Source organism: Macaca nemestrina, chromosome 10 (genome assembly GCF_043159975.1).
Source record: "Macaca nemestrina isolate mMacNem1 chromosome 10, mMacNem.hap1, whole genome shotgun sequence".
Classification (NCBI taxonomy): Eukaryota; Metazoa; Chordata; class Mammalia; order Primates; family Cercopithecidae; genus Macaca; species Macaca nemestrina.
This window is the reverse complement of record NC_092134.1, coordinates 11,577,902-11,600,147: the sequence shown is the minus strand read 5'-3', so window position 1 is coordinate 11,600,147 and position 22,246 is coordinate 11,577,902. Positions and strand designations below refer to the sequence as shown.

At 52.4% G+C, this 22,246-nt stretch overlaps 1 protein-coding gene across 1 annotated transcript in view; it reads right to left on the bottom strand.

Moving 5' to 3' along the window:
• The window catches only part of LOC105494556 (lysine demethylase 2B), a 158,393-nt gene that overhangs the window by 82,462 nt on the left and 53,685 nt on the right, over positions 1 to 22,246 (bottom strand). Inside the window, 3 exon segments of the mRNA XM_011763081.3 lie at positions 1,632 to 2,104; positions 5,576 to 5,702; positions 14,776 to 14,891. Of these exon segments, the coding sequence (XP_011761383.2) occupies positions 1,632 to 2,104; positions 5,576 to 5,702; positions 14,776 to 14,891 (716 nt within the window).

The following is a 22,246-nucleotide window of genomic DNA, read 5'->3' as shown; positions in this document are numbered from 1 at the left end:
AGCCTGTGCAACAGAGTAACACCCTGTCTGTCTCAATAGTAAAAAAATAAATAAATAAATAAATAAATAAATAAATAAATAAATAAAGTAAAAAAGGCTTTCCAAAAGCATGGAAAGACATTTCTTCTTCAGATTAGTATGGTTGTTTTGGGTTTTTTTTCAGGCAGGGTCTTGCTCTGTTGCCCAGGCTGGAGTGCAGTGGTGAGACCATGGCTCCCTACAGCAGTGACCTCCTGGAGTCAAGCAATCCTCTTTCCTCAGCCTCCAGAGTAGCTGGGACTACAGGCACAAGCCACCATGCCTGGGTAAATTTTTTATTTTTTGTAGAGATGGGGTCTCCCTATATTGGCCAGGCTAGGCTCAAACTCCTGGCCTCAAATGATCCATCTGCCTCAGCCTCCCAAAGTGCTGGGATTACAGGCCTGAGCCACCGTGACCGGCCCGCACCCAGTGAATCTTAATATATCTATATCCCAGGCCCAACACAAGGGTTCCTAAGTGAATACAATGAACAAGTGAACTGCCAATCCTGAGTACTTCACAGTCACTGAAGAAGAAACTTAAATTCAGTTTCCAACCCCAGGAGACAGCTAGCTGGCTTCCCTTGGGCATCAGACATTGGAGAAGGACGCCCAAATGCCTCTGAGGCCTCAACCAAAAAGCCTGACTAATGCTGAGACAAGAGGCAGTTCTACGCAGCGGCAGCCACACAGAAGCTCTGCAGTCACCCTTGAGTCCTCATCCCAGCTCCACCATCCACCTGCTCTGTGACCTCGGGCATGCCCCTTACCCTCTCTGAGCCTACTTCCTCATCCATTAAATGCATATCATAATGAAGACTTCCAAATCGCACGCAGCTACATAGTGCCCGCATTAGTTGGCCGTGTCAAGGACTGTGGGGATGCACAACCTGCTCATGTGAAACTGATGCATGCTCCAAGAACGCTGTCCCAGGACAGCGAGGCTTCCTGACAAGGCTGGAGGGGTCTGTCTCTCAGACCTGGTAACAGCAACTGCAGCACATGTCACACCTGCTGGTGGGGACTCAGGTTTCCAATAAGTGCTGAGAAGAAAACTCGTCAGCCACAGAGTGACCTTCCAAAATGGGGTCCTCTACAGCTCTTTTGTTTTTTTGAGACCCAGTCTTGCTCTGTCACCCAGACTGGAGTGCAGTGGTACGATCTCAGCTCACTGCAACCTCTACCTCCCAGGTTCAAGCAATTCTTCTACCTCAGCCTCCCAAGTAGCTGGGACTACAGGCATGGGCCACCATGCCTGGCTAAGTTTTCTTTTTTTTTTTTTTTTTAAGTAGAGACAGGGTTTCACCATGTTGGCCAGGCTGGTCTTGAACTCCTGACTTCAAGTGATCTGCCCGCTTTAGACTCCCGAAGTGTTAGGATTACAGGTGTGAGCCACCGTACCCACCCTCTGCAGCTCTTAATGGTCACCTCTGCTTGGACACCCTACATAGGCTTTTGTGGACTGAGGCCCCCAGAAGCCCTCTCCCGGCACCCGCCCAATGCTCAGAGCAATCTGCACAGAGCCACCATGAGCTGAGCTGCCCCGTCACACTGAACAGGACCTGCCCAGCCCTCCTCGGCCGCCCAGCCCCAGATGCCACTCCTGCCCACCTTCACACCCTCCAGGAGTGCCTGGGGGTCCTCGATGCCCTCGGGGACACACTTCTTGTTCTCCGGGAGGGATTCCAGTTTCTCCACCAGAGCTTTCAGGCCCTTCAGTTCAAACTCGGTGAGATGGGTCCATTTAGCAGAGACCTCCGTGGCGGGAGAGCCAGTGGGGGTCTTGGGGTAGTCTACGGGCAACGTGGTGGACTTCACGCTCTCCTCTGACTCGTTAGACAAAGTCCTTTTGAGGAACCGCAGGGCAGGTGCTTTGGGCTTCTTCCCAAGGGCCTCCTGGTCCTCGGAGGGCATGCTGGTGGGTGAAGCGGAGCCATCGGTGGGCGGTTTGGGTGCCCTGTCCCTGCCCTCGCCCTCCTCGTCCTTCTCCTCCTCCTCCTGAGGCTGCTGATCACAGGCCTCCTCCTCCATCTCCAGCCAGGAATCCGAAGAGAAGCCGTCTATGCTGGGCTTCCTCGGGGCATCTGTGGGGGAAGGGTCACAAGAAAGACCGAGATGACGCCTAACTCCCTGCCAAGGTCTTTGGAACTTCCACTCCCCAAAAGTCCCCTTTACTCCATAGATCTAGCTTCTCTGACAATCCTAATGGTCAGTACCTCCAGCCTCTGGAAAGACCGTGCTGGATGCAGGTTCAGATCCCTACCCTGCTGCTTCCCGGCTGTGTACACCCACAGGGGTTGCCTCGCCTCTCTGAACACTGGCACTTTATTTATTTATATAAAGACAGTCTCGCTCAGTCGCCCAGGCTGGACTGTAGTGGCACCATCTCAGCTCGTTGCAACCTCTGCCTCCCGGATTCAAGTGATCCTCCTGCTGGTGCGCCCACCACACTCAGCCAGTTTTTTTTAAGCTTTTTTTGTAGAGATGAGGTCTCACTATACTGCCCAGGCTGGTACCTGGCACTTTACCTTTTTTTTTTTTTTTTTTGAGACGGAGTCTCGCTCTGTCACCCAGGCTGGAGTGCAGTGGCCGGATCTCAGCTCACTGCAAGCTCTGCCTCCTGGGTTTACGCCATTCTCCTGCCTCAGCCTCCCGAGTAGCTGGGACTACAGGCGCCCGCCACCTTGCCCGGCTAGTTTTTTGTATTTTTTTTTTTAGTAGAGACGGGGTTTCACCGGGTTAGCCAGGATGGTCTCAATCTCCTGACCTCGTGATCCGCCCGTCTCGGCCTCCCAAAATGCTGGGATTACAGGCTTGAGCCACCGCGCCCGGCCTACTTTTTAATGTCTAAAAATAAGTCGAGCCTGGGTGCAGTGGTTCACACCTGTAATCCCTATACTTTGGGGGGCCTAGGCGGGTGGATTGCTTGAGCCCAGGAGTTTGAGACCAGCCTGAGAAACGTAGCGAAACCCCATCTCTACAAAAACTACACAAATTAGCTGGGTGTGATGATGTGCACTTGTAGTCCCAGCTACTTGGGAGGCTGAGATGGGAGGATCACTTGAGCCCGGGAGGTGGAGGCTGCAGTGAGCCATGAATGCGCCACTGCACTCCAACCTGGGCGACAGAGCAAGGCCCTGTCTCAAATAATAACAATAATAATAGTACTAAAATAAAATAAAAACAAGTCTAAGAGAGCATTTATTATATGATTCAACTCATGTGAAATGTCCCGGGCAGGAGACGTCTACAGGGACAGAAAGTAGATGAGTTGCCTAGGGCTGGGGAAGGAGCGAGGAGGGGAGATAGAGACAACAGCTAAAGGGTATGGGTTTCTTTTTTTTTTTTGAGACAGAGTCTCACTCTGTTGCCCAGGCTGGAGTGTAGTGGTGTGATCTCAGTTCACTGCAACCTCCACCTCCTGGGTTCAAGGGATTCTCCTGCCTCAGCCTTCTGAGTAGCTAGGATTACAGGTGCACCACCACATCCAGCTAATTTTTGTGTTTTTTAGTAGAGACAGGGTTTCACCATGTTGGTCAGGCTGGTCTCGAACTCCTAACCTCAGGGATCCACCCGCCTTGGCCTCCCAAAGTGCTAGGATTTTTTTTTTTTTTTTTTTTTTTTTTTGAGACAGTCTCACTTTGTCAGCCAGACTGGAGTGCAATGGCATGATCTCGGCACACTGCAACCTCCACCTCCCAGGTTCAAGCGATTCTCCTGCCTCAGCCCCCCAAGTATGTGGGATTATAGGCATGTGCCACCACACTGGACTAATTTCATATTTTTAGTAGAGACGAGGTGTCACCATGTTGGCCAGGCTGATCTCGAACTCCTGACCTCAAGTGATCCACATGCCTCAGCCTCCCAAAGTGCTGGGATTACAGGCGTGAGGCACCGCGCCCGGCCCTGGCCCTAGGTTTCTTTTCACAGTGATGAAAATGTGAAATTGACTGCAGCAGTGGCTGCATGTATCTGTGAAGAGACTGAAAACCACTGGATTCTACACTTGCAATGGTGAATTGTGTGATACGGGAACTATTCCCAATAGGCCTGTTTAAAAAATGGAAGGCAAAGGAAACATTCTCAGAAGGCCGTGGTGTGGAGGACACAGGTACCCCGGACACAGACAGTGGCACACAGCGGCTCTGGATGCAGGGGGTGTCTCCCTCACATTGTCTCTTCTCATTGGCAGATGGACTGGGAGAGTCAGAGGGAAAACAGTGGCAAGAAAACATAAGGAAGATGTGGGTACTGATTACCCAAGCACCACCTTGAGATTTCCTTCTGTGCCTGTGAATGGAATGTTCTTCTTCTGTCCTACATATCCAAGTGAGAGAACCAACCCTCGGCTTCCTGGCCTGGGGACTGCAGACACTCAGACAGCCTCTCGCTCTTCCCAGCCTCTGTCCCCGGGGGATCGTGGAGTTACTGCGATCATAGCGGCTCTCACGCTATTTCAGGATCATTTCCCTTCTCTCCTACCAGGCTGGGAGCTCCAGAAGGGCAGGTTGTAGGGTTTCGGGACTTTCCAACCCCCGATTATCACATCATTGGGCGGGAATGAGGCTCGCGAAAGACCTAACAGGCAAAGACTTCCCAGTGATGGCCCCAGAGGAAACACTGGTTCCCCATCATACGCCCAGCCTGGAACCCCTGAACGTCATTAGGGATGGGGCATAAGGGAAGGCACAGAAGAGGCTTACTGTAAAGGGGGAAAAAAAAGAATCTAAAAATCCTAGAGGCTGCAGGAAAAATTGTGCAGACCCTCAAGGAGATGGACTAGTGTCTCATCTTTCTATCCCCTGGTAAAAAAAAAAAAAAAAAAAAAAAAAAAGCTTTGTCTGAGATGCTGTAGACTCTACATCATCCGGGAAAACCCCTGCACGACAACAGCTCAGACATAGTCGAGAGGAATCACGTTCTTCCTCTAGATTGCTGGTCGGGGCTTGCAGTCACAGCCAGATGCAACTTCAGAGCGGGCGTCTGTGAGTCAAGATTCAAGGGCAGAGCCGTGTTGGGGGAATGATGTCTCTTTAAGCACTGGCAGCAGGACAGGGCGCTGCAGCGGCTCCAAACACTCTCTCCTGCTCCTCCAGGCCTGCACCACCTGCCCTGGTCACCCCTCCTGCTGCCTCAAAGACGGCCTTGGGTTTTCGGGGACTGGCTGCATCTCACAGGACTGCTCTTAACATAGATAAAAACCCAACCTCCGGTGCAAGAGGAAAAATCAGCTGGTGTCCACGTAAGAGCCAAAAGAACAAGGATTCTCTGCTCTGTGGGGTGATCCTGTTTTAGCAGCCAAGCCCGGGCGGCCCCAACCTGCATCTGCACAGCCATGGGCTGGAGGCCACACACGTGACTCTTTTGGGGATCCGAGTTCATTTTCTTGGACTCTGTATTCCAGGTGGGAAACTGACAAGAATGGCTTCCCCTGAGGGGTTCCTAGGATTCTGCCCAATACACTGATTCAACGAATCCCCAGATCGCAGGGAGTGTGAGATGATTTCTGCCCCAGCTGTGCAGCCGAGGCCGTGGGCTCCCTCCGGTTCACTCACCAATAAGCATCGACTCCCTCTGGTATTCCTGAGTGAGGTGGGAGCGCTGGGTCACACAGTACACGTATCTCTCCAGGACATACCAGCACATCTCATAGTAGAAGGGGTAACGGAATTTGGGCTGCACCTGAAAACAAAGACGCAGGCAGGCAGAGGTCAGTTTCCAGAGGGCGCAGGGGGAAGGAGGGAGAGAAGTGCGGGGCAGGCTCCCTGCGGGTGAGGGTCACTGTCGTCGTCTTAGCGAGAGCATGGATGGTGGGGGAAGAAATGGTGGGGAGCTGGAAGCGGGATGCCGGCAGCATGCACAAATGAGGCGGAGGACAAGGCCCGCATGAGCGCCTCATCTCAAAGGTCCCTGAGCTGCACGCCCCGGAGGTTGGATGGGGGCCACTTGGTGCTCCTGTGAGATGCAGAAAAACAGAATTCTCCCCTGAGCTGCCTGCAGAGAGTGTGGGCACCTGCAGGTGGGAGCCGCTGCCTGATCCTAGCTACTACAGACATAGGTTCCTACTTGTTTCTGAAAATTCCTGCACAGATTCTGCTGTTCCTCCCTCCCGCTTAAAAACCAGAAATCAACTCCCAAGCCTTACCCATTTGCAGACAGGTTATGGAGCCTCCTCCTGCTCTTTGGGAGGGAGGCCAGGCCAGTGGACCAATGAGAGTGAGGGGGTGTGGCCTCACCTACCTCCAGGGGTGGGGCCTTGCAGGGGTCCACCTCCTGCTCCTCCCCACACCCACCTGGCACTGCCCAGCCTGCAGGGCCACAAGGGCTCCCTCAGACACAGGACCCAGGTATGACCTGAGACCATCGTGATGCTGAGCTGAGGGAGACACATCAGGTCTGGAGCAGGAGATTCCTTTTGTCTCACCTCCCTTTTATAAAAATAGCGAAGGTCTCACTCTGTCACCCAGGCTGGAGTGCAGTGGCACGATCATGGCTCACTCAGCCTCGACCTCCTGGGCTCAAGCGACCCTCCTGCCTCAGCCCTGTGAGTAGCTGGGACTGCAGGCACGCACCACCACGCCTGGCTGGGGTTTTTTTGTTTTTGTTTTTGTTTTTTTTTTTTGAGACGGAGTCTGGCTCTGTCGCCCAGGCTGGAGTGCAGTGGCGCGATCTCGGCTCACTGCAAGCTCCGCCTCCCGGGTTCACGCCATTCTCCTGCCTCAGCCTCCCGAGTAGCTGGGACTACAGGCGCCCACAACCGCGCCCGGCTAATTTTTTGTATTTTTAGTAGAGACGGGGTTTCACCGTGGTCTCGATATCCTGACCTTGTGATCCGCCCGCCTCGGCCTCCTAAAGCGCTGGGATTACAGGCGTGAGCCACCGCGCCCGGCCCTGGCTGGGGTTTTTTGTATTTTTTGCAGAGATGGGGTTTACCATGTTGCTGGCTGGTTGTTTATCATAGAAGAGGAAGTAAAGGTGGAAACAGCTTTGTGTACTAGAACTGTCAAAAGGCCTGAGCCCCGGGAGATTCCACAGGGGGCAGTTCAGGGTCTGTACAGGTGAGATGTCACTGAAAGATGGGAAGGAAGTAACGTCACTGATGGCCCCAACACAAGGATGGAACGAGGTCCCTGGCACCCATACGGGGCCTCTCCTGCAGAGGCCACACGACGGTCTCACACGCCCACACTCACACCTTGCTCCCTGGCTCTCTTGTCAAGGGGGAGAGCTAGAGAGCCGTCCTTCCCTCCCTGATCTTATGCAAACTCAGGGAGTTGGATGGTGAACAATAACCGTCTCCCACCTTCTAGTCACATTGCCCTGCCCCTAATATCTTCACTCCCCTAATCTCACTCTCCCATCCCCTCATTCACACTCTCCTAACCCCCAATCACACTCTCCACCCTCTCTAATCACACTCCCCAACCCCCTAATCACACTCTCCCACTGTCCCCAAATCATACTTCCCAACCCCTAATTACACTCCCCTCCCCCAATCACACTCCCCACCCCCTCAAATCACAGTCCCCACCCCCAATCACACTCCCCACCTTCCTATTCACACTCCCCATCCCCTCTAATCACACTCCCCACCCCCAATCACACTCCCTACTCCCAATCACACTCCCCACCCCATCAAACTCCCCACCCCCCAATCACACTCCCCACCCCAATCACACTCTTCACCCCCTCTAATCACAGTCCCCACTCCCTAATCATACTCCCCACATTCCTATTCACACTCCCCATCCCCTCTAATCACACTTCCCACCCAATCACACTCCCCACCCCATCAAACTCCCCACCCCCCACACTCTCCAACCCCTCTAATCACACTCCCCACCCTCCTATTCACACTCCCCACCCAATCACACTCCCCACCCCCATCACACTCCCCATTCCCCTAATCACACTCCCCATCCCCCAATCACACTCCCCATCCCCCACACTCCCCATCCCCCAATCACACTCCCCACTCCCTAATCACACCCCCACCCTCCTATTCACATTCCCCATCCCTTCTAATCACACTCCCCACCCCCCAATCATACTCCCCACCTTCCCACTCACTCCCCATCCCCCAATCACATTCCCCACCCCCTAATCACACTCCTCACCCTATTCACACTCCCCACCCCAATCACACTCCCCTCCCAATCACACTCCCCACTCCCTAATCACACTCCCCACCCTATTCACACTCCCCACCACCCAATCACACTCCCCAATCACACTCCCCACCCCCTAATCACACTCCCCACCCCCAATCACACTCCACACCCACACTCCTCACTCCCTAATCACACTTCCCATCCTCCTATTCATACTCCCCATTCCTCTAGTCACACTCCCCACCCCCCAATCATACTCCCCACCCCCAATCACACTCCTCACCCCCTCTAAACACAGTCCCCACCCCCCAATCACACTCCACATCTCCCAATCACACTCCCCACCTCCCACACTCCCCACCCCCTAATCACACTCCCTACCCCCAATCACACTTCCCACCCACACTCCCCACCCCCAATCACACTCCCCACCCCCTAATCACACTCCCCACTCCCTAATCACACCCCCACCCTCCTATTCACACTCCTCATCCCCTCTAATCACACTCCCCACCCCCAATCACACTCCCCACCCCCCAATCATACTCCCCACCCCAATCACACTCCTCACCCCCTCTAAACACAGTCCCCACCCCCAAATCACACTCCCCATCTCCCAATCACACTCCCCACCCCCAATCACACTCCCCACTCCCTCTAATCATACTGCCCACCCCAAATCACACTCCCCACCCTCCTATTCACACTCCCCACCCCCTGTAATCACTCTCCAACCCCTCTAATCACACTTCCCACTCCCCAATACACTCCTCACTCCCCAATCACACTCCCCACCCCCAACCACTCTGCCACCCCCTAATCACACTCTCTACCCTCCAACCACACTCCCCACCTCCCTAATCACACTCCCCACCCCCTCTACTTACACTCCCCACCCCCCAATCACACTCCCCACCCCCAATCACACTCCCCATCTCCCAATCACACTCCCCACCCCCTCTACTTACACTCCCCACCCCCCAATCACACTCCCCACCCCCCAATCACACTCCCCACCCCAAATCACACTCTCCATCCCCCACACTCGCCATCCCCCCATCAAACTCCCCACCCCCTCTAATCACACTCCCCATCCCCTCTAATTACACTCCCCACCCCCTAATCACACTCCCCACCCCCCAATCACACTCCCCAGCCTCCTACTCACACTCTCTCCCCCTCCCCGAATCACACTCATCCACCCCCACTGCCCTGCTCTCTGCTGACGATAAACAGGTGACATTCCCCATCTGGGACAAAGACAACTAGAAGCCGACCTCGGTTCTCCTTTTGCCCTAAAATGCTATTTTCCTACATTTTTCAAAGTGCGCATCTGGAAAAGGCCCAAACCAAGTGTCTCTGAGAGTCCTGGCTCTCACTCAGCTCCTGGCCTCAAGGCCTCCTCCCACTGCGGGGCCTCCTCTCTCCGCCTGCACACCGGGTGCTGGGCTCTGCCTGCCTCTGATGGATGGAATGCTTTGCAATGAGATCATGGCCACCGCATGCTCTTCAGCCCCCGGGGGATGCACGGAGTGGGGACTATCACCTAGCGGTTTCCTTGGCTCCAGCTCCTTTCCTGAGATCCCCAGTTTCAGTGCTGGGAGAGTAGTCATCTTTTCTTACAGTTACTAGATCGGTGCCCTCTGGAGTGTAAAACAGAGGGCCTCCTAGGCATGAAGCAAACCTTGATTTCCTATGAAGAAGGGTTTAGGGGACCTCAGCCCCACCTCTATTCAAAAGAAAGGGACAAAAGATTTTGGAAGAAATTACCAATACCTAAAAAGCAGGCTGAGGACAGACAGACCCCCATCCACATTTCCTAACATGAGACTTGATTGGTAAATCTCTGAAGTCGGCTTTGACTTTTCAAATCTTTTTGACACTGTCCAAGTTACTCTACTCAGACACCATGACCACCTGGGAATCTTTCTAAATCAGGGGCAAAAAATTGGGGGGCTGCATTTCAGGAGGGAAAGATAAGTCTCCCTTCTTTGTTGCTGAACCCAAGGGAAACCAGCTGGGTGAAAACAAATGCTGATGAAGGAATTCAAATTTATTTTTTCATTTTATTTTTTTTTTCCAAGAGAGGACTGTGGGAAACAAAAATTTGCAAAGAATTGACTTACAAACAGGTTGTCGCCTTCCACCCTTCGCCTTCAAAAGGTTTCAGCCACATGCCTGGGGACATTAAACATACGGTTGCTCAACATTATTTGTTGACAGACTCGGAGCCTCACCAAATTGAGTTAACCAACGTCAGTCCAAAACAAAAGGCAAGGCAGTCACAAGGCATGCAATGCTCCCAGCCTGCAGGTCATCCGTCTACCAGAGGACCTCAGGTGCCACCTCAGCCCTTCCTCAGAGGCCTAAGTCATCTTCAAGCTGAGTGACCTCAGGAGATGACAATGAAAGTTTCTCGGGTGTATCTAGAACTCCCAGGTCTCAAGGACTTGAAAAAGTCAAAATGTGAGAGTGGGTGGAAGTGTCCTACAATTTGTTTTTCTCCTGGAAAAAAAAAAAAAAAAAAAAATCAATGGGGAAAAAAAAAAAGTCCAATGATAGGGGGAAGGGGAGAGGGAAGGTAAATTATTTGCAATTTCCAAATAGATTCCCTGGCTGTGAGGGAATGGGGTGTGTCGGCATTACCTTTTCTGGGAAGGATGCTTTCACTAGAGCTATTGGGCGGGGGTGGGGGTGGGGGGGAGATAAATAAAAGATAAATATAAGAGAGATGGCAGTTTAATGATCATTTGGACCATATCTATTCCTTATCAACCTCACTGAAGTTAAAAGAATGTAGTGATTATCGAGATGTTTTAGGTACCAAACGCACAACATATCCACTCGCTACCATCACTCTTCCATCACTCTTCACAGCTTCAGGATGAGGGGAAGGGAAGATTTCACCTACAAAGGCTGGGGAATGGAAATCCACTAGTCCCCAAATGCTTGTATCTGTTTGTGCCGCCTCGTGGGCAGTGACACTGCAGGATGGGGTCACCTACCATCTTGCCAGAAAAATTTAAATGGTGAGGGTAAGACACAGCTTCCTAGAGAACCCTGGAGCTCCCTAGTTTAGATAGGGGTCCCCACCTTGGCCCACAAAGGCAAATTCTTTTTTTTTTTCTTTTTTTTTTTTTTGAGATGGAGTCTCACTCTGTTGCCCAGGTTGGAGTGCAATGGCTCAATCTAAGCGCACTGCAACCTCCGCCTCCTGGGTTCAAGCAATTCTGCCTCAACCTACCGATTAGCTGGGACTATAGGCGTGCACCACCACGCCTGGCTAATTTTTGTATTTCTTCAGTAAAGATGAGGTTTCACCACGTTGGCCAGGCCGGTCTTGAACTCCTGACCTCAGATCATCCGCCTGCCTTGGCCTCCCAAAGTGCTGGGATTACAGGCGTGAGCCACTGGCGCCCGGCCAGGCAAATTCTTTTTCTAAGACAAAGCCACACCACGGAGCTTGGAGACAGATGGTTCCTTCTTTCCCACCTCCTGCATTTGGTTTCCAGGCAAAGCCATGTTTTAGGACTCTTAAAACACCTTTTTTTTTTTTTTTTTTTTTTTGAGATGGAGTTTTGCTCTTGTTGCCCAGGCTGGAGTGTAGTGGTGCAATCTCAGCTCACTGCAACCTTTGCCTCATGGGTTCAAGCGATTCTCCTGCCTCAGCCTCCCACGTAACTGCGATTACAGGCGTGCACCACCAAGCCCGGCTAATTTTTGTATTTTTAGTAGAGACGGGGTTTCACCGTGTTGGCCAGGTTGATCTCGAACTCCTGACCTCAGGTAATCCCCCCACCTCAGCCTCCCAAAACTGCTGCGATTACAGGTGTAAGCCACCATGCCCAGCCTTTAAAACACTATTTTTAAATGGCCATAACATTCTTAAGAAAGCTCTCAGGGCTATAAAGAATGAAGCTGTAGTGAGCTGACAAGGAGCCCTGGCATCTTATCTGGTTCCAGAACTCCCTCCCCCGTGCCTTTTGTCTGCCCTGGCTCCTAAGGCATAAACAATTGGGCCTAGTAGCCAAGCCCCTCTCCCAAGATTAGAAATCAAAGCAGATTAAACAGCCTGCCGCTGTTCCCAGCCCAGTCTGCCCTGAGCCCCCCGCTGCCAGCCTGCTTCACTGAAACCAGATGGGGTGCCCACTCAAGGGAAGGGACAGTAGGCACTGGTGGGGGAGCGGACCTGCCATTCTCGATGAGGATGTGATATTCCACATAAGCTCAGTGTGACACTCGGGGTCCGGCCAGCACCCTGCCAATCGTCATGGGTGGCGGAGGGGAGCTGGGCTCCTAAGGGAACCATGGGGCCCAAATCCACTGACTTTACAATTGAATTCCCAGGGGGATGGGGTGGTTGTCCAGCAAGTTGCCACAGCCTTTAGAAATCCCAGCCTGACTCCAGCTTTCAGGAATTGCCTGGAAAGTCGTGGACCTGACTTCTACTAGATTTCTCCGTCTCTATTCCACACATCTGCTCGTGCACAAACTGGCCTGTACTCCAGGACAGGCCAAAGAACAGTTGGCCGGAGCCCCAGACAGCATTGACCCAGACTGTGAGATGGCCGCTTGTGTCCAAACAGTGCCTTTCTTCTCCTGAACGCCACGGGGCGGCTCCTCCAGACCAGGGTGGGGGCTGGCCTTCCCCAGGTGGGACGGGGATGGCAGGCCACAGAGAGGAGACGGGAGAAAGTCCACAAAACGAGGGCCTCCCACAGGGCCCCAGTCCAGACACAGGTCTCTGCAGATCTAGGCGTCACGCATCAATCTGAAGAGGTACACATGCCTCGCAACATCTGACCACCAAACACAGCTCCGAGTGGTCTCCAGGAAACCCCCAGACAAGGGCTCGCAATGCCGAGACTGTTCAATGTTCGGATACAAAGGCAGTAGCTAATACTTTGCTCATGTATGTGATTTTGTGCAAACCAAGGCCTGAAAACAAGACCAGCAGAGACAGGGGCTCAGTACAGAGCAGGTGCCCTTGTGAGAACTCTCCTTAGATCTACGCAGAGCAACACCTCACCAGGGCAAAAAGTCATCTCAGAGGCAAATCCCAAGAAGAAATGGTGTGGTCTGGCTACAGAATGGAATATTACTCAGCCATGAAAAGGAATGAAGCTCTGGCACATGCTACAATGTGGATGAACCTGGAAATCATTATGCTACGTGAAAGAAACCAGACACAAAAGGCCACATATTGAATGACTCCATTTACATCGAATGTCCAGAATAGGCAAATCCACAGAGATAGAAAAGAGATTAGGGCTAGCCAGGGGAAAGGCGGGGAGAAACAGGAAGTGACTGCTTGTGGGTACAAGGTTTCTTTTCGGAGTGATGAAAATGTTCTGGAATTAGTGGTGATGATGACACAACCTTGTAAAGACACTAAAAACCACTGAATTGTATACTTTGAATGGTAAACTTTAGGGTATATGAATTATCTCTCAATTTAAATAAAAGAAAATGAATATTTGAATAGCTATGTTGAAAAAACAGGAACTAATAGAATGAAAAATGGGCCTTTTTTGCCCCAAGTCTCCAGGGTTTTTTTTGTTTTGTTTTGTTTTATGTATGAGACAGGTCTGGCTCTGTTGCCCAGGATGGAGTGCAGTGGCGCGATCTCAGTTCACTGCAACCTCCACCTCCCAGGCTCAAACCACCCTCCCACCACAGCCTCCCAAGTGGCTGGGACTACAGGCTCGCACCACCACGCCTGGTTTTTTGGTATTTTTGGTAAAGACAGGGTTTCATCATGTTGGCCACGCTGGTCTCGAACTCCTGACCTCAAGTGATCCACCCACCTCGGCCTCCCAAAGTGCTGTGATTACAGGCGTGAGCCCGGCCCCAAGTCTTCAGTTTTTTACCCAGTTTGGGACTTGTCTTACGTGCCTGGGGACACGTGATCAAGTCCTAGCATGAGAAAGGCGGTGGCAAGGTCGGGCCACTTGTCCTTTTCAGGGACACTCATTGAGCAAAGGACATACATCGGTTACCTGAGCCTCCGCCCTTGGTCCTAGGACGTGGGGTGAGTAAAGGAAACTTGATGTGTGGGAAACTAGCACCGTCCCCATCAAGGGCAGAGAAAAGCCTCAGCCCCAGGGAACTAGGGACGTCCCCAGCACATATGGAGACTAGCTCAGAGACAGTACCCAGGGGGACTCAGACACTGGCTTCCTCAGGGTCTCTCCCCAGTCAGATCTGGGGTCCCTGGGGAAAACACATAGCCAAGACCTGACCTCGGACCAGGCCAGGCCCTTCCAAGATCCACACCCATCCTCCAAATAACAGTGACCAAATCTCCCAATCCCTCGCACCACTTTCTCCATGTGAGAAGGAGAAAGAGGCAGGGTCCCTGAAATCTCACGGTGCTTTCTCAGAGGTACTTCCTCTTCCCCAAGGGGGTTTTGGCTGCCCCCAACCTGGAGGTGAACAGAAACTCCAGGGCCTCCGGGTGGGGCTCCTGCGGGCATTCCCCTGCCCCCCGCCCTGCAGAACCAGAACTGAGGCCAGCTTGAGGCAGGAAGCGGGAGGGAGAGGGGCAACTGTAGAGGACTTCAGCATGACCTGTCCCACACACGGAGCACCGGCAGAGCTCAGGGGCCGGGCGCGCACGCGAGGAGAGAAGGGAACCTTCTTACCCGCGTCCTGTCCTCGATCTCGTAGATCCGCAGCTGCATGGGCACGTTAAAGCTGTGCAGGATGTTTCCGCCGAATACCAAAGAGTCTACAGGGGTGTAGACGGCATGGATCCAACCTGGGGTGGGAAGGGCAAGGAGAGGATGAGTCGCTGGCCCCTGTGGGCTCCCACACCTCACAAGGCTGCAGGGAGGGAGAGCGAGCGTGCAGGAGAGCGCAGGGAGTGGAGAAGAGCAGCCAGGGGCTGGAGCAGCGGTGCCCAGCGATGCCTGCTGCAGAACACCCAGGCCTGGGTCGCCGAGAAGACTCACACTTGCAGCCCTGAGCAGCCACTGCCCGGCTCAAGTCAGGAGCCGGGAAGCTGCAGATCAGCCCCCACTTCTTGAGGACTGTGATGACAAAAGCTTCCTCCGGGGACCTGGCTGCAATGGCCAGCAGAGAGGCAGGCCCTTTCCCCACCTACACGCGGGCCAGGGAGTCCTGCCTCCCCTCCCAGGTGGCACACACGTCCAGAGCCTTTCCCCACCATCCCACAGGGGTCACAAAGGATGCTTGGAACCATGACGAAGGACTGACGTCTTGCCAGAGCTGCAGGACCCAAGCACTTTCCTCCGCCCAAGTCCATCTTCTTGTCATCACACTCCACCCAGGCCCCTTTCCACACAGTCTCCTTGGTCACACAATGCCTGCATGCCCCCCTCAGCTCTGCCGTCAACTCTGCCCCACGGGCTGCTGGCTGCTGGTAAGTCTCTCCTGCAGCTTCTCACAGCTGGGAGCTGCAGGTTTCCATCTCTTCAGGCTCCCAGCCTGGAGCCAGACACAGTCATCATCACAAGGGAAATGGAGGCAGGGCCAGGTGTAGTGGTGCACCTCTGTGATCCCAGCACTTGTGAGGCTGAGGTGCGAAGACCTTGAGCTCAGGAGTTTGAGATCAGCCCGGGCAATATAGTAAGACCTCATCTCTAAAAAAATAAATAAATAGCGGGGCATGGTGGTGCACACCTGTTGTCCCAGCTACTCAGGAGGCTGTGGTGGGAGGATCACCTGAGCTCCAGAGTTTGAGGCTTCAGTGAGCTGTGATAATGCCCCTGCACTCCAGTCTGGGTAAGAGAGCAAGACCATCTCAAAGAGAAAAAAAAAGAAAAAAGGACAATAGAGGGCCCACCTTGTGCCAGGCACAGTGGTCTAAGGGCTTTCTGGGCCTTAACTCATTAATTCTCATGAAATCCCTAAAAAGTGTATACTATGTTCAACCTCAATTTACAGATGAGGGCCAGGCACGGTGGCTTATGCCTATAATCCCAGCACTTTGGAAGGTCGAGGCAGAAGGATCACCTGAGGTCAGGAGTTCGAGACCAGCCTGGCCAATATGGCGAAACCCGTGTCTACTAAAAATACAAAAATTAGCCAGGCGTGGTGGCACATGCCTATCATCCCAGCTACTTGAGAGATGGAGGCATGAGAATTCCTTGAACCCGGGAGGTGGAGGTTGCAGTGAGCCAAGATCGTGTCACTGTACTCCAGCCTAGGGGACAGAGTCAAAAACAACAACAAAAATTACGGATGAGGAAAGTGAGGCACAGAAAAATGAAGTCACCTATCAGGATTTTGAGCCTGGGAAGTCAGGCTCCGCATGGTCCATGAAGGCTGGGAGAAAGCCCCTCATTCACTGGGACACAGAGCTAACGCATTGCAATCCACAGTGGTCATACTGCAAGTACTCAGGTGACATGTGTGTGGCTCCTGGCTGCCGGGTCACACAGCATGGGGCTAGGGGATGGGCAGGAGGAGAATCAACCCCAATTCACAGATGCTGAAACTGAGGGCACAAAGGGGAAAGTCACTTGCTGAACGAATCACAGCTGGCAAGCGACAGCAGCTCCGTTTTTAGCCACCACGCTGTACAGCTGCCGCTGCATTAATGGCTCCGCACAGGCCTGTGAGTCCCAGGGGACAGGCAGGGAAATACAGAGGGGAGGCAAAAGGAGAAATGCAGAGAGAAATAAGGACAAGGGCGGACAGAGGCGGAGCGACTCACAGTGAAGGACAGAGGAGGGTCGGCTGGGGGAAGGGTGCAGGAGAGGGAAGGGTGGCGGCACCCCAAGACCCTGCACCCTGAAGGGCCTGGCCCTGGAGGCCGCTGTCCCCTCCTCTCCTGGCCATGCACTTTATTCTTTTGCTCTGAGGAAAATTACAGCAAGTGCCCCTGCCCCCCAAACCCGAGCGGTTCCAGTCTCTTTCCCCCAATGAAACACGCCAGCCCTGAGTCATGGGTGGTCACCGCTGCTGGGAGCAACACTACCGCCTGGAAGACAGCACAGACTGTGAGGCCACTGCTGGCATCTGCAATGGACACTCAGCCTCTGGCTCTCCCCACCAGAGCAACGCATGGAACAGAGCTGGCCATCCTCAGGGGAGAGCAAGGCAAAGCTCGTCACCAGGAGCCCAGTGCTGCCCAGTAAAAGCACGAGGGCTTTGCTTTAGGGAACCTCATTCTGTGCCTGGCTTCCAGAGCCTCTGGCGTGGGCCATGAAAGACAGCTGCTGTGCTGACCAGGTGTGCAGGTGCAAGTGGCTGTCGAGCTCCCCAGCTTCCCACCCCACCGCCTTCACCCTCCTCTGCACAGGAGCATGGCTGCCGCCCTGAAAGAGCCTCTGTCTCCACATCCACTTCAGTCTCCTGCCTCTGCTGCCTGCAGGCTGACCTCAACATTTCCATGTTTCCACCAAGTGGAACCATGCTATTGAATGTTGTTACTGTTGTCAGCCCCATTATCCTGGCAACATTTCCTAGTTGTACAGGCAACGAGGATGGTGCATATAAGATGCAGGTGCGTCTTATACGGCCTCACAAGTCCACCTCCCTCTCTGCAGAAAGCCCAAGTCCAGGGGCTGGGATTCCAGCCTGTCCCCTCCACTCCCCTCCCTTCTGGGGAACTTGCTGAGCAAGTCCTGAACCCATATAAGCAACTGGCATTGGTATCTGTGGTCGTCTCAGTCGATCATGAGGGCTCTGGTAGAGGATGGTGCCCACGTGCATCCATCTTTACCAGCCCTGGACTCTCCCTATTCTCCTGGCAGGTGCAGAGGCCGACACACCTGACTTACATCTGTTGCCCTGATGCGTGAGCAAAGAGGAACACAGAAGAGGCTGCTGCTGCAAGGAGGGGGCAGGGGATCTGCACGCCCAGACGCTCAAGGGATTCTAGAAGCTTCTACCCACTCCCCTTCCCAGCAGGGCCTCAAGGGTGGATCAGGCAGCTACCCCTGGATTAGCCACCACCACGTCCCTCCCCCAGCTCTGCTCACATCTGCTTCATTACCCACACGCCTCCCTCGGGAAGGAGGCGTGGAAATAACAGCGTTCGTGGGCCCATCCGTACCGCCCCTGATGGCCTCTTGACAGCCCAGGAAGCATGAGAGCCGGTGTTCCCGGGCTGCTGCCTGGGCTGGGGACGCTGGCATCTGCCTCCAGCTTCCAGCCAGAGTCATTGACAATACGAAGGCAATAAACAGAGGCTATTCAGGCCAAGCAACCAGGGACAGATGCGGTCATGGATGGGAAGCCAGTGATCCACAAAGCAGCACATTCTCTGGGACCTGAGGGGGTCCAAGAAGGGCAGCGGGGGCACGTGGAGTCTCACCCACAACCAAGATGCTCAGGACTCAGAATCCAAAGGCCCCACCCACATCTGCCTCCACCTCTGCGACTTTGGCAGGAATAAACACAGAGGTCTCAGAACTCGACACGGGGCACCTCACAGATGCCCACAACCCAATCGGACCCTGGCTTCCTTCACTGACATCAGTGAACTCCCTGCACCAGGCCAGGATCAGGAACGGCCCTGTGGCTGCTGAGATGAAGTGAGGATAGCCTCTCCCTTCAAGGACCTCATAGTTGGGATCAGGGGCCAATTACTTCACACCACCCCATGTTTAAAAATGGAGATATTTCTTTTGTTGTTGTTTTGTTGGTTTTTGTTTTTTTTGAGACAGAGTTTCAAAAGACAGAGTTTCACTGTATCGTGCCATTGCACTCCAGCCTGGGTGACAGAGCAAGACTCCGCTTCAGGGAAAAAAAAAGAAGAAGTTTGTTAAATAAGCAAATAGTTCACACATAGTCACAGAGTCAAAAAGGAGGCCCAGATCCCAAGTCTCCTGACTCCCAAGCTACTGGGGTTCAAGGTAGGTATACTTAGGAATGTGTGTTTTGAAAGTAGGCACACCTGGGTTCTTACTCTGACCTGGTCACTGTGAGATCTTAGGCCTTAGGTATTTTCTGTATTTGTTTAAAAAAAAAACGGTGTCACATGCCTGTAGTCCCAGCTACTCTAGAGGCTGGGATAGGACGATTGTTTAAGCCCAGGAGGTCAAGGCAAGGCTGCAATGAGCTGTGATCACACCATTGCACTCCAGCCTGGGCAAAAGAGCAAGACCCTGTCTCTAAAACAAAATTTAAATTTTTTCTTAGCCTGGCACAGTGGCTCACACCTGTAATCCCAGCACTTGGGGAGGCTGAGATGGGCAGATCACCTGAGGTCAGGCATTCAAGACTAGCCTGGGAAACACAGTAAAACCCCATTTCTACTAAAACTACAAAAATTAGCTGGGCATGGTGGTACATGCTTGTGATCCCAGCTACTCAGGAGGCTGAGGCAGGAGAATCGCTTGAACCCGGGAGGCAGAGGTTGCAGTGAGCTGAGATCGTGAGATCGTGCCATTGTACTCCAGCCTGGGCAACGAGAGCAAAACTCTGTCTCAAAAATTAAATTTTTTTTTTCTTTTTTTTTTTTTGAGACAGAGTCTTTTGCTCTGTCACCCAGGCTGGAGTGCAGTGGCGCAATCTCGGCTCACTGCAAGCTCTGCCTCCCAGGTTCACGCCATTCTCCTCCCTCAGCCTCCCGAGTATCTGGGAACTACAGGCACCCGCCACCACACCCGGCTAATATATATATATATTTTTTGGTATTTTTAGTAGAGACAGGGTTTCACCATGTTAGCCAGGATGGTCTCGATCTCCTGACCTCGTCATCTGCCCGCCTTGGCCTCCCAAAGTGCTGGGATTACACGTGTGAGCCACTGCGCCCGGCCTAAAAAAATTTTTTTTTTAAATAGGTGGGGAATATTAAATTTTTCCATAAATGCTTGCAGAGAAGATAAATAATGTACATAAAATGTTCACTGGATCAAGCCATGCTACTCCAGCCTGGGCAACAGAGTAAGACCCTGACTCAATAAAATAAAATAAAATTTGTAAATGTTCATTGCTTATAACTGTTAACTATAGCTCACCCAGGCTGGCACAGTCAGAGTGGGGAGGCCGAGCCCGCCAATGTGGCCAGGCTGCTGCCATAGGCCAGGTTGAGTTGGAGGAAAAAGACATCACCTGGTTCACACCAGGTACTTAAAAGTTTCCAATCTCCTGTTCCCCGGGGGTAACTTCCACCTCCAGCTTTCCTTACTGCTAATTATAACGCTAACACCTGGTGACCCCTAGGCACTGCTGACTGTGGCCTTGATGTCCTGACCCTGACGCTGTATTCTCACCTCCTCTGCCTCATCAAGGTATGGCCAGCTCAGCAGGGCAAGCTCAAACCCCTTTCTCCAGGTCATTCTACTCCTCAGTCACCTTCAACAGTCTTCCTCTTCCAGGCAGCTCTCCTAGATTACCTAGGAATAAAGCCTGAAGAATAACGCCATTTAAAATCTTCCTTGGCAGCCGAGCGCGGTGACTCATGCCTGTAATCCCAGCACTTTGGGAGGCTGAGGCAGCAGGATCACTTGAGGCCAGGAATTTGAGACCAGGTTGACCAACATGGAAAAACCCTGTCTCTACTAAAAATACAAAAATTAGCCGGGCCCGGTAGCATACACTTGTAATCCCAGCTACTCAGGAGGCTGAGGCACGAGAATCGCTTAAACTTGGGAGGTGGAGGTTGCAGTGAGTCGAGATCATGCCCACTGCACTCCAGCCTAAGCGACAGGGTGAGATTCTGTCTCAAAAAAATGAAAAAATAATAAATAAATAAATAAATAAATAAATAAAGTCTTCCTTACACTCATAGCTGAATTCTATCAGACATTCAAAGATGACTTTGCAAGATGGGCGGATCAGCTGAGGTCAGTTCGAGACCAGCCTGGGCAACATGATGAAACCCCATCTCTTCTAAAAATACAAAAATTAGCCAGGCATGGCGGCACATGCCTGTAATCCCAGCTACTTGGGAGTCTATGGCTGGAGAATCACTTGAACCTGGGAGGCGGAGGTTACAGTGAGCCGAGATCGTGCCACTGCACTCCAGCTTGGGCGACAAGAGTAAAACTCAAAAAACCAAAACAAAAAACCAAAACAAAAAACCAAAACAAAACAAAGATGACTTGGTACCGATCCTGTTGACACTATTCCAAAAGAGAGGGAAAGAAAGAATCCTCCCTAAATCATTCTATGAAGCCAGTATCACCCTAATACCCAAACCAGGAAAAGACATAACAAAAAAAGAAAACTAAAGACCGATATCCCTGATGAACATAGATGCAAAAAACCTCCACGAAATACTAGCTAACTAAATCGAACAGCATATCAACAAGATAATCCCTCCATGATCGAGTGGGTTTCATACCAGGGATGCTTTAACAAACACATGTCAATAAATGTGATATGCCACATAAACAGAATTAAAAATAAAAAATCATATGATCATCTCAATAGACACAGAAAGAGCATTTGACAAAATCCAGCATCCCTTTATGATGAAAGTCTTCCTAAACCATCAGCATCCTGTGAGCTTTCAGAGAACTGAAGACTCCCTGAACCACGGACTGGGAGGTGTGAGGTCAGTGTGGCAGGAGGAGAGGTGCCTAAGGTCACACTGTGGTGATGAACACTCAGGTCAGAGGCGGGAAACGCCAGAATTCGATTCTCCGCTTCAGTACGGAAAAGCTCCCATCCAGGGAGCTGCAAACCCCTTCCTGGGTTTCCCAAGACTCTCTCTCTCTGCAAAGCCACAAGTCAAGTACCACGAATCTCAGATGTGTGTCTGTATGTGGTTCAGAGGGTGTAAATGCCGGAGAGAATCCCCAGGCCTGGGGAAGACCTAAAATACTCATCTAGGGGCTGGGCACAGTGGCTCACATCTGTAACCCCAGCATTTTGGGAGGCCAAGGCAGGCAGATCATTTGAGCCCAGGAGTTCGAGACCTGCCTGGACAACATGGCAAAATCCCGTTGCTACTAAAAATACAAAAATTAGCCGGGCATGGTGGCGTGTACCTGTAATCTCAGCTACTGGGGAAGCTGAGGCAGAAGAATCGCTTGAACACAGGAGGCGGAAGTTGCAGTGAGCCAAGATCATGCCACCACGCTCCAGCCTGGCAACACAGCAAGACTCCATCTCAAAAAAAAAAAAAAAGGCCAGGAGCGGTGGCTCACACCTGTAATCTCAGCACTTTGGGAGGCTGAGGCAAGTGGATCACAA